The sequence below is a fragment of the Lacerta agilis genome, chromosome 2 (assembly GCF_009819535.1).
Source record: "Lacerta agilis isolate rLacAgi1 chromosome 2, rLacAgi1.pri, whole genome shotgun sequence".
Classification (NCBI taxonomy): Eukaryota; Metazoa; Chordata; class Lepidosauria; order Squamata; family Lacertidae; genus Lacerta; species Lacerta agilis.
The window spans coordinates 108,978,508-108,991,150 of record NC_046313.1 but is presented as its reverse complement, the minus strand read 5'-3'; the positions used below and the strand labels follow the sequence as shown (position 1 = coordinate 108,991,150).

Sequence of the window (12,643 nt, the reverse complement as noted above, 5' to 3'; positions counted from 1 at the left end):
AAACCACAGCATAGCACTATAGGAATGAGTCTGCGTGGCCAGCATTTTTTTTTTTTTGAAAATTACACTTCTGGTTTTGTTTGTTTTTTACTGTCCACAGTAACTTGATTTGTCCAAGGCAAGAATTGTTAGCTCTTAACTATGTCCTTAGTATAATATTAACTCTGGTTTTTAGGGAGATATGTCAACATCGTAAACCACAGTTTGGTCAGCTTATTTCCCTGAACCAGTTAAGATTAACCACAGTTTACTTAGGTTCAAATTTAACCTCGGCTGAAAATGGAAGGAAAGCTTCCCAGATTCTCCTTGTGGCTGCTCCGGAGGAGAGGAGTAGGGGAAGCAGTGAGCCCCAAAGTTTGTGCACGTAACACTAAACTATAGTTTGGCATTATGTGTGACCCAGGCCAGTGAATATAAGAGCTCCAACTGTGGCAAAAATATCAGTCGTATCCTGCCTCTTTGGCAACACTTGGAGCATTAGCTCTGGAGCAAATACAAAAAAAGTCAAGGTTTGCAACAAATCTCATAAACGTATCTCATGTTCCATAAATCTCATTTATCTCATAACCGTATCTCAAGTTCCATAAATAAAAAGCAAATATTAGGACAAAGTATTAAGAGGAAAAATCAGGATGCAGAAGAAGGCATATGCTGAAATGATATATACCATATTAAATAATGAAATTTCCCTCAGAGAGATCTGCAGTACTGTGCCTACAGTGTAATTGTACGTACATTTCAGGACATAATATTTGTGGTCCATGAATTGTTTCAGTTCCGTAACAGCAAAATATCTATTTGATGTATGTACCCTTCTAATAACAAATCCTGCTTCTTGCCCTGTTTATTAACACTGAATTCTAGAAGCTTTTTCTTTTAGCTATAAAATATTCTGATGTAGGGTTTATAAAACAGCATTGTTTTGTTTTACTTTGACTAAATCTATCTTGGAGTCTCTTATGTAACTTATTAAATAAAGTGTTTGACAATTATGTATTTTGTGATCTACCCACCGTGGAACCTGCATAGATTCATAGAATTGTAGAATTGGAAGGGACCTCGAGGGTCATCTAGTCCAACCCCCTGCAATGCAGGAATCTCGGCTGAAGAATCTATGACAGAGGGTCATCCAACCTCTGCTTAAAAACCTCCAAGGAAGGAGAGCCCAAAACCTCCTGAGGGAGACAGTTCCATTGTCGAACAGTGCTCACTGTCAGAAACTTCTTCCTGGCGTTTAGTTGGAATCTCCTTTCTTGCACCTTGAATCCATTGGTATGCAGGAGAAAATAAGCTAGCTCCATCTTCCACGTTGACAGCCCTTTTAATCTTTAGATCCTATCTCCTCTCAGTCTCCTCTTATCCAGGCTAAGCAGCGTCAACTCCCTCAACTGTTCCTCTTGACCTGATTATTTGTGGATCACATACCCTCCAACATTTCTCCGATGAAAATAGGGACGTCCCATCCCATAATGATAATTCTACTTTTTATACCCTACACATCTGACTGGGTTGCCCCAGCCACTCTGGGTGGCTTCCAACAAATATAAAAACATAATAAAACATTAAACGTTTAAAAAAGCCTTCCCTATACAGGATTGCCTTCAGACAGCTCAGGGGTCAGATAACTCCATACCCTCCAACATTTCTCCAATGAAAACTGTTGTTGTTTAGTCGGCTCTTCGTGAGAGCATGCCAGGCACTCCTGTCTTCCACTGCCTCCAGCAGTTTGGTCAGACTCATGTTGGTAGATTCGAGAACACTGTCCAATCATCTCGTCCTCTGTCATCCCCTTCTCCTTGTGCCCTCCATCTTTCCCAACATCAGTGTCTTTTCCAGGGAGTCTTCTCTTCTCATGAGGTGGCCAAAATATTGGAGCCTCAGCTTCAGGATCTGCCCTTCCATTGAGCACTCAGGGCTGGTTTCCTTAAGAATGGAGAGGTTTGATCTCCTTGCAGTCCACTGGACTCTCAAGAGTCTTAAGGAAAAGTGGGACATTCCAGGATCAAATCAGAAACCAGGCGGCTTCTCTAAATCAGGGACGTCCCTGGAAAATAGCGCCACTTGGAGGGTCTGGGATTCTCCCTTCCCTTCATCTATGATAATGAAAACACAGAACTAGGTGGTGTTTTTGGTTCAGCTACTAAGGTATCTGAAGAAGTGTGCATGCACACGAAAGCTCATACCAAGAACAAACTTAGTTGGTCTCTAAGGTGTTACTGGAAGGAATTTTTTTATTTTGTTTTGACTAAGGTAAAAAGGTCTTTACCTCTGGATGGTTAAGTCCAGTCAAAGGTGACTATGGGATATTGGGCCTGGACTCGGCCCCACTAGCCAAACAAATCGGAAGCTGCCTAGAGTGGCTGGGGCAACCCAGTCAGATGGGCAGCATATCAACAAATTATTATTGTTATTACAAAATCAAAAATTCTTTCCAGTAGCACCTTAGAGACCAACTGAGTTTGTTCCTGGTATGAGCTTTCGTGTGCATGGTATCTGAAGAAGTGTGCATGCACACGAAAACTCATACCTAGAACAAACTCAGTTGGTCTCTAAGGTGCTACTGGAAAGAATTTTTGATTTTGTTTTGACTATGGCAGACCAACATGGCTACCCACCTGTAACTGGTATTATTGTTATTGTTATTATTATTATTGGCCAATTTCCTTCTAAAGAGGAATATCCAAGTCTGCTCAATCTCAGGGGATGAGGTTGCTTCATTCTGGAAAGCAAGAAACGCAGAGGGAAGGAGAGGGAGGAAGATTGCAGACCCTGACTCCAGTCCAAACAGCGCACACACCCCTCCATCCATCCTCTCCCCTCCTTTCTTCCATGAGCTCAGGCAGCAAGACTGAGGATGGTGCCTCGTTTTGCCAGGAGTCTGGTCCCGACTTCAGTCACATGGCGCGGAAGTGGTGAAACAAGCCTCCACCAGCCCCCCTTCCAACACACACAAACCCCCCACCGTCAGAGAATAGCAGCTGCGGTGGGTGCAACGTACTCGACCCGGGTCTGTTGGCGAAGAAAACGAACCCCCGGGGGGACCCGGGGAGGCAAATGAGAATGGTTGGTGCAGGATCGAGTTGGAGAAGAAAGATCCAGGAACGAGAGGAAGGGTGGGGGGGGGGTGGAAAGTGGAGTGAGCCCTGGGCAGGGAAGCAAGCGGGCAAAGTGTGTCTGCTGGTTGAGAAGGGGAAGGGGAAGGAAGAAAGGGGGACGACGACGACGACTGAGATTGGCTGGAGACAAACATCTGGGGCTCAGAAGTGGTTGGAGGGAGGGTTTATTTCTTAGGTGAGGCGTATTTGTTTTGTCCTACTGCTGGCCGCTTCTAGAGAAACAGGCTTTGCAGGGATTTATTTATACAGAAGCCTGCAAGATCTAGTTAACCCCTCCACAAATCTTCATAAAACAACAACAACAACAGTTTCTAGCATTTGTAGAACCTGAGATGTTTCTCCCTCTTTTCTTGGAAAATGCTTCTTTCTCCCCCCCCCCCCAATCTGCAGACTACCGTGTTATCAGAGGTGAAAAATATGGGAAGAATTGGGACGTGTTTACACATCAGGGACAAACCTCCTCTTACAATCTACTGTACCTTTAATTCTTTGTTGTCCGTCTTACCCCTAAAGGGCCAGACAGTAAGGATTTTGGCACAGATGGCATAGCTGTAATCGGAGCGGGCTTTGAAGGAAAGGGCTTGAGGCTCCCCTTTTCGGTTGTTTTTTTTTTTTTTTGCGTTCTGCTCTCAGCTCTCTTGAAAAACAACAATTCCTCTCCATCTCTTCATTCTCACATAGAGGGATTCTTCTCCCTTCTGTTGGTCTGCCTCCAGCGTTGGCAGTTTGCAAAATATAAATGGTAAGACCCGAAGAGGAGGAGAAACAGGATCAAAGTCTGTTTAGGGTCTCTCTCAGGCCCCGGGGACTCCGCCAGGTTAGTAGAATAACAGTAAATGAAGAAGAAAAGAGGAAGAATATAAAAATATCTTGGTGAGTACTAACTATACTCACCAAGATGGCCTGATTGAATTTCTAACAGCTGTAACTCACGACATGTATCTGGGGAAACATTTGTTCATTTTCTGACATATATATTTGTATGTTGCTGCTGCTGCTGCTGCTGTAACCCACCTTTGAATGAAGTTGCAACTCAACCCAGTAGTTGAAGATGAATGACTTGAAGGAACCCTTCTAAAGAGATCCAGTTGCTTTGATGCTTAAGGGGGGATTTATTAAGATCAAAGAAAAAACTCTGATCCCAATAAATCTGTGACGAATGCAAAGCAATAAATCATTAAAATCAGATTCACAGGTTATAAACTTGAGGCAACACCTGGAATTATAAAGCTGTGCCCATGATTTTATCAAAGGTGCATTGCTGTTTGTCTTAATATATATTAAATAATATATTAAAGCAAGAGCTGTTTGATGGGAAAGCAGGATATAAAACTTTTCAATAAATATTTCCTAGGCCTCAGAGCTGATATTGATTTTTTTAAAAAAGATGATGAGCCTCAAATCCCAGAAAGTCCAGCACCAAATTAAACCTCACATTCTTACTCAGCCTGCTGCATCGTTTAAGCGGCTGGATTCTGAACTGCTAGGCAATTTTGACATCTGAAGGGAGCCCTGTTCAGGAAAGGTTTAGTGTGTGATGTTGTATTAAGCTTTTACTATTTTGTGTTGAGAGCTGCTCAGAGTGGCTGGGCAACCCAGTCAGATGGACAGCATATAAATAAATAATTGATTATTATATTTTAAAATGGTAGCTGTCTTGGAATAGAACTTCTAAAGTGGCTTGCATAGATTCTCTTTCTCCTCATAAGATTTTGTTGTCCCATAGGAGGACAAACCATATCATTTTACCCGCAACCCTTCGTCTTGCTTTCTCATTGTTGCTCTCTGATTGCAAACTCCTCACTCTCTCTCTCTTCTTCATAAAGGACATAATCCTGACTTGAAGCCCTGAGTACTTTTGCCCCGTACACTTTTCCCGTATTCAGTACAGCACAACATTCAAGGTCCTTGCTAGATGTACAGATCCTTGGAAAATGGAAATGGCTGCAACAGGGTGGCCTCAGGTATGTTGAAGGAGGCTGGGCTCACCCAAGTTTTAAATACCTGGGCATTTACATCTCCGAGGACCTCTCATGGACTGTAAATATTAATATGGCTGTGAGGAAGGTGCAGGGGAGGTTGTATTTCCTGAGAATGCTCAGGGGATTGAATCTATCTTAGCACCTACTCCTGTCCTATTATCACAGTACCATTGAGAGTGTCTTAACCTATAGTATACTATCGTGGTATGGGAGCAGCTCTGTAACGGATAAAAAAGCTTTACAGAGAATAATTAAAATTGCCCAGAATGTTATTGGGCTCCAACTACCAACCCTGGACGAGATCTTCACGTCTCGCTGTTTGAAGAAGTCACACAACATCCTGAGAGATCCCACCCATCCTGCTCACAACCTTTTTGAACTGTTGCCTTCGGGCAGAAGATACAGGATAATGAAAACTCGAACCACACGCCTTCTGAATAGTTTCTATCCAAGAGCTTTGATTGCACTTAATAATGATCTCAGGGTCAGTAGTAAGTAATAGTAAGCAGTGAGTAGTAAGGAATGAGACAGGCTCTTAGGTTATGCTATGCTTTTAATAGGTTATGTTATACTCTGGATTATGTTATGTTTTAATAGATTATGTTTTAATAAGGATGAGAGTGTTGGAGATATGTGCAAATGTGTATGGCAAATCCGGTCTTTGGGTGTTTGATTTTCGTTGTTGTGTATACTGTGTATATACGGACAATGACAATAAAAATAAGGAAAAATTCTGCTGTCTTGAGGCAGAACTGCGAATGTGCAGCAATAAAACCGCTAGCACATGTGCAAAGCTAAGCAGGGTCTGGTCTGGTTTCAAACTGGATGGGGGACCGCGTTTTGGGATTCCTGCATTGCAGACTAGATGACCCTTCGGAGGACCTTTCTGACATATATATTTGCATCCTCAAAGTCAAAGTTCACATCTCTGCTTAGATCACTAGCTCTTAGTTGCGGTTTATAATCCAGGCTTACCTTCAATGGGATAATGTGAGCATTGCTGACATACCGTATTTTTCGGCCCATAAGGCGCTCCGGACCACTAGACGCACCTGTTTTTTAAAGGCAGCATCTGTTTCTAAAAGGCAGGGAGGGGTGCGCTGGAGGGGGAGCCCTTCACAGCGGCTCATCCCCGCTTGCTTTAAAGGGACATGGGGACGAGGGGAGAACGCTCCATTTCTCCCCTCGTCCCCATGTCCCTTTAAAGCATGCGGGGATGAACCTGCTTTTGGCATCGGGGCGCGGGATGGGTGGAGAAAGCAGCAGCATCCCCACTGTTTTCTCCGCCACCCCGCACCTTTGGGATCGGAGGGCAGCGCATGGGGTGGAGGAAATCCTCCACCAACCTCCCTGCCGCCCACTGATCCCAAAAGCAGGCATCGCAGCTGCCTCCCCGCACCTCCCACTGAACGCGGTGGGGGATGGGGAGAGGCAGCAGGAAGCGAAGGGGATGTTGCTGGATCGTGCCCAGCACCTGGCACAACCCTTTGCTTCCCGGAGGCAGCGGAGATATTGCTGGATCGTGCCCAGCACCTCCGTTCGCCGAAAGAAGCTTCTTTCGGCGAACGGAGGTGCTGACATGATCCAGCAACACCCCCATCGCTTCCTGCTGCCTCCCCCCATCCCCCGCCAAATGCGGCGGGGGGTGGGGGGAGGCCACGGGAGCGAAGCCTTCACTCCATAAGGAGCACAGGGATTTTCCCTTCCTTTTTAGGAGGGAAAAAGTGTGTCTTATGGAGCGTAAAATACGGTAATGTGTGTGAAGCATCTGAGGCGCTTGGACACTGTTTGCTTATGTTTCCCCAGGAGCTGGTGACTTTTGAAGATGTGGCCTTGTATTTCACACAAGGGCAGTGGGCTCTGCTGGATCTGAATCAAAGAGCTTTGTACAGGGAAGTCATGCAAGAGAATTACAATCATGTCGCTTCCTTAGGTAAGGACCCCTTTGTTAGGGATATCTGAACAGAGATTGCATCCATTAATCTTCTTCTTTGGCGATCACTCCTAGCCGAATAAGATTGTCTTCCATAAACACAGTCCTTAAGTGACTGTAGAGGCCAATTCTGGATCCACGCGTCCTTCCACAGTGGGGACATTGGTTTCTGGGTGGGAGTTGATTATGGTGAGGGTTTGCCATGTGTGCCTTCCTTTTAGCATGTTCCTCCCTTGCGTCCTGAGTTCATCTTCAAAGCCCATGACACCTTTGGTAAAGACTGTTCTCCAGTTGGAGCGCTCGCAGGCCAGTGTTTCCCAGTTTTCGGTGTTTATACTACATTTTTTTAGATTTGCCTTCATAGAGTCTTTAAACCTCTTTTGTTAACCACCAGCATTACACTTTCCATTTTTTAAGTTTGGAACAGAGTCGTTGCTTTGAAAGATGATAATCGGGCATCTGCGCAACATGACCAATCCAACGAAGTTGATGTCGAAGAATCATTAGCGCAACATGGATCTATACTTAAAGCCTGAAATTCTACTCAATAACGTCTTTTTAAAAACTCTTTGAGCAGGATTTCCACTTGTCAAGCCTGGTTTGATCTCCTGGCTTGAGCAAGAGCCGTGGTCTGCAGAACAGCTGGGTTTGGAGGAGACGGAGGCTCCCTCAGAACAAAGCACAGGTGAGGGAATGAAAAGCAGAACTCATAAAAAGTATACATTCGTGCGAGAACTCCAGAGATTTGTACCAAATCTCGTTCTTCCCTTGCTGGGTCAGAAAGCCAACCTTTGCATGACCTTTGCCTCTGAATCCCAATTTTCTTACACTTTCCTCTTGATCAGGGTTTCCTGATGTGATAATAAAGCTGGAGGAGGAAGGGGGTCCATGGAACCTGCATCAGCAGGAATCCAACACCTTCGCAGGTACCAAGAGCTACCTTTCCTTACCTGTCTGGATTTTTTCCATGTTAAATGAACATGTTAATTTTGCCTCAAGGGGACACTTCTGCACATTTTCCCCAACACTCTTGTTATTTGCAATATTGTTTCTGCTGAGACTAACTTTTCTGAAGCCTGTGCATTGTTGTTGTTGTTGTCAACATTATTCCAGTAACAGGATGTTTGTGTTGTCACACTGCTTTGTAGCCACTTCTTAAACATTTTTATTCAATTTTATTTTGGAAAAAGTATTCACAGGCTGCCCTTTCATGGGGAAAAAGCAGTGTACAACAAAATATACAATTCGAATAACATCCAAAATTCACTAAGAACAGGACAAAATAGTCATAAAGATGATCGCTGACCTTGAAAAGGTTTAAACCACTGAATAGGCCTGTTGGCATAAAAAGAGTGAGTGTGCCTGCTGCGTCTCTGCAGGAAGAGTGATCCACAGTATGGGGCCAGTGATGCTAAATGTCCGAATTCTAGCTGAAGCCACTTGGGCTTCCGAAACATGGGGGACAATTAATAGTGCTCCACTGGACAGTGTCCGCGATCATAGGGGGAATCTATATTTACATATATTTAATTTGGATCACGGCGTGTTGTTTTTGCACCTCGATTTCCTTTAACCTCACTGCCTGCATTTTTACTTCTTCTACACCAGGCACCCCCAAACTGCAGCCCTCCAGATGTTTTGGCCTACAACTCCCATGATCCCTAGCTAACAGGACCAGTGGTCAGGGATAATGGGAATTGTAGTCTCAAAACATCTGGAGGGCCGAAGTTTGCGGGTGCCTGTTCTACACCCTTCCAACGTTCAGCTTCACAGGATTCCGCAAATTCTCGTGTTAAAAGAGAGGGATGAAAACTCTTTACCTACTTCCTCTGTTCTACACGACGTCCTCTCCCTCTCTTGTTTGTCTCACCTCTTTTTACCCTGACTCAGGACTTCCTGACGTTCTAATAAAGCAAGAGCAGGAAGAGGAACCAGGGGTCTTGGATGATCAGAGAACTGAGGAACGGCCCAGTGCTGCTGGCGACCAATCGGGTAAGGGAGCCGTTCATCTACAGTTCCTGGAGTGCTTTAACTCTCTTCCCAGGGAATTCTGGGAATTGCAGCTTTGTGAAGGGAACGGGGGCTTCCTAACAACTCTCAGCACCCTTAACCAACTACAGTTCCCAGGATTCCTTGGGAAAAGCCACGACGTTATAAATGATATTATACTGCTTCAAATGGATATAGTGGGCCTCACTCTCTGTCCTAGTAGCAACAAAAGAAAAGTTGGCGTCTTTTTTTTTTTTTTAAAAAAAGCTAGATGGTCACACCTCACATTCTCCTCTTTCCTCTAACTCAGGGTTTCCTGGTGTGATAATAAAGGTGGAGCCGAAAGAGGAACCCTGCCTCCCAGTGCTCCAAACACCTGTGGGAAGCGCATCTGTTTTGGGTGTCCACCCAGGTAAGAGATGGGTTCAAGTAGCTCATGATCCATAGTCAATGTGTTTTGAACCTAGTTTGGCTGTCATTTTCCAGGCCAATGATATTCACACCGATTGTAATAAAAAAAGAGAGACCATCTTCTCTTAAAGCAACGTAGGAAAGCTGCCTTATAGGGCCACAGACCATTGCCATCTTGGGTGGGCGGGCATGATCGGCCGGTGCCCCTTCCGACCAGCGCCCCCGGACTTTTTTTCCCATAGGAACGCATTAATTAAATTTTAATGTGTTCCTATGGGAAACGGTGCCTTGCAAGACAAAATTTCTGCAAGACGAAAAGTCTTGCGGAACGAATTAATTTCGTCTTGCGAGGCACCACTGTACAGTAAATGGACAAAAGTACAAAGATTCATAAAATGTTTAGAGGTATGTGTATCCCCTGCATCCCCCCCAGAAAAAGCACTGATGGCGATGATGATTAGTACTGCTGTCTTTCTCTTAATAGGCAGCAGGTGTGAGGAAAAAGGAGAAGAGGGTCTTCCAGGAAGCGCTCACCTAGTGGCAGCAAACAAAATACCCTTAGGAATTACCGAAGGGAGCATTTCACAGTACCAAGATATCGCCAAGAACCGAGGCAGAGAAGAGAGGCATCAGAGAAATGACCTGGGAGAGAGATCAGGAAAGGCTTTACCTTCTTGGGGAGGTGGAAAAAGTGAAACCAAAATGGAAAAGAAAATTCACAAGTATGGGAGAACTCTTCAAAAAGGAGAGAAACATTATAAACAATTAGGATGTGAGAAGAGAATGAATGGGAGCTACTGCCTGGTTTCTCAGAGCAAAGGCCGCAAAGGAGAAAAAATCCATTCTTGTTCAGTCTGTGGTAAAAGCTTCAAGTGGAAAAGTAACCTGATTATCCACGAAAGAATCCATACAGGAGAGAGGCCGTATGCGTGCTCAATCTGTGGTAAAAGCTTCAGCAAAAGATCGTACCATGCTGTTCATGAGCGAATGCACACACAAGAAAAGACATACACTTGTTCAGTGTGCAATAAGAGCTTCATCCATAAAGTCAGCCTTAGGAGGCATGAACAAGTCCACACAGGAGAGACCCCGTATAAATGCTCAAACTGTGGGAAGGGCTTTCGTCAGAAATGTAACCTCCTTTCTCATGAAAGAATCCACACAGAAGAAAGGCCTTACCCATGTTCATTCTGCGGCAAAAGTTTTAAACGAAGATCAAACCTCAACAGCCACAAAGTCAGCCACACGGGAACAAAAACAAATATGTGCTCGATCTGTGGTAAAAGCTTCAGTCATAGATCAAACCTTGTTAGCCATGAAAGAACTCACACCGGAGAGAAACCATTTTCATGCACTATCTGTGGTAAAAGTTTCACTGACAGAACACACCTTATTAAACATGAGAGAACTCATACAGGTGAGAAACCCTATATGTGCTCAATCTGTGGGAATAGCTTTAGCCACAAATCAAATCTGGTTAGCCACGAAAGAACCCACACAGGGGAAAAACCATACCCGTGCTCAGTTTGCGGCAAAAGTTTCACAGATAGAGCATATCTTCTTAAACACCAGAGAACTCATACAGGAGATAAACCATTCAAATGCTCTGTCTGTGGGAAGAGCTTCAGTCGCAAGGATTACCTTATTAGACACAAGATAATCCATACCGGAGAGAAACCATACATGTGCTCAGTTTGCGGGAAGAGTTTCATGTGGAAAAGTTACCTGTCTATTCATGAAAGAATCCACACAGGAGAGAAACCGTATACATGCTCTTTCTGTGGTAAAAGCTTCAGTGAAAAATCATACTACGTCGTACATGAACAAATGCATACAGCGGAAAAAATACATGCTTGTTCAGTCTGTAGTAAAAGCTTTGTTCATAAAGTAAGCCTTACCAGACACCAGCAAGTCCACTCGGGCGAGACACCACATAAATGTTCGGTTTGTGGGAAAGGCTTCAGTCAAAAATGTAGCCTTATTTCACACACAAAAAGCCACACAGAAGAAAGACCTTTCACATGCTCCTTCTGCGGCAAGAGCTTCAAGCGAAGGTCAAATCTCACCAGTCACGAAAGAATCCATACAGGAGAGACCCCCTATGTGTGCTTGGCCTGTGGCAAAAGCTTTAATTGTAAAGCACATCTTCTCGGACATGAGAGAACTCATACAGGGGAGAAACCATATTCATGCTCGGTTTGTGGGAAGAACTTCGGTAACAAGTCACAGGTGGTTATACACGGGAGGATACATACAGGGGAAAAACCATACACTTGTTCACACTGTGGGAAAAAGTTCAAGCACAGGACAAGCTATACCGAGCATCAAAAAATCCACATGGAGGAGAAACCGTTCATATGCTCAGCCTGCGGCAGGAGCTTCAGTCGCAAGGAGCACCTGAATATCCACGAGAGAATCCACACGGGAGAGAAGCCATATTCGTGCTCGGCCTGTGGGAAAAGCTTCAAGCAGAAGTCAAGCCTTACTTCACACGAGAGAAGCCACTCGGCCGAAAAGCCGCACTCATGTTCCACCTGTGGCAAAACTTTCAGGAATCAAGTATACCTGAGGAGACATGAAAAAATTCATAGGAGATAAAGGTCGAAATGTGTTTGAAAAGCCTCAAAAGGAGCTTCTCGTCCTCGTTAGACTTTATTTAAGCATCAGAAAGGTGAAGGTTTTGTGTGTGTAATAAGCAAAAATCTGCCCTTATTCCCTTATGGGGTACACAAGAGCCCTTGCAAAGTCCTTTGCAGGTTCTCCATTGGTAGGAGTAAAAAACAGAGGCCAACCAGAGAAGATTGAGAAGCAAAGCATTGGTCTTTATTGAAGCTGTTGCAACAGTGGTGATTTTCAGGGGGAAAGACCCAGAACCATGCAGGCATGCTCTTATAAAGACATTTCAAAATCCCTCCTGGAGTCTAGCCCACCCCCAGAAACATCAATCCAACAAACAGAAGAGATGTAACCCAAGACCACCACCCCCATACATCAGAGCTACATCACAAAATGGGAGGGTCAGAGGAGGTAACTTGGGAATTTTCCACACCTATGCCATCTCTCCTTGACCCCTCCCAGACACACATTTCTGCAAAACAAAAGGTTTCCTGCCCTGGCTGGTAGGGCTAATGGCTGTCCTTTGTGAGGGAAATGGCCCATCCTCAGGCAGAGACTTCTCACCTCCTCCCTGCAGATGAAAACACTTGGCCAGC

The 12,643-nt window shown here is 44.6% G+C and overlaps 1 protein-coding gene across 1 annotated transcript; it reads left to right on the top strand.

Moving 5' to 3' along the window:
• The first annotated feature begins 2,991 nt into the window (after nucleotides 1–2,991).
• On the top strand, nucleotides 2,992–12,110 carry LOC117042640 (zinc finger protein 271-like). Its single transcript, XM_033142209.1, has 8 exons — nucleotides 2,992–3,063; nucleotides 4,943–5,080; nucleotides 6,905–7,031; nucleotides 7,609–7,716; nucleotides 7,877–7,957; nucleotides 8,922–9,023; nucleotides 9,331–9,432; nucleotides 9,916–12,110. The coding sequence occupies exons 2-8, from the start codon at nucleotides 5,051–5,053 to the stop codon at nucleotides 12,027–12,029; spliced, it is 2,664 nt and encodes an 887-aa protein (XP_032998100.1). The 5' UTR covers nucleotides 2,992–3,063; nucleotides 4,943–5,050; the 3' UTR covers nucleotides 12,030–12,110.
• The last annotated feature ends 533 nt before the right edge of the window (nucleotides 12,111–12,643 follow it).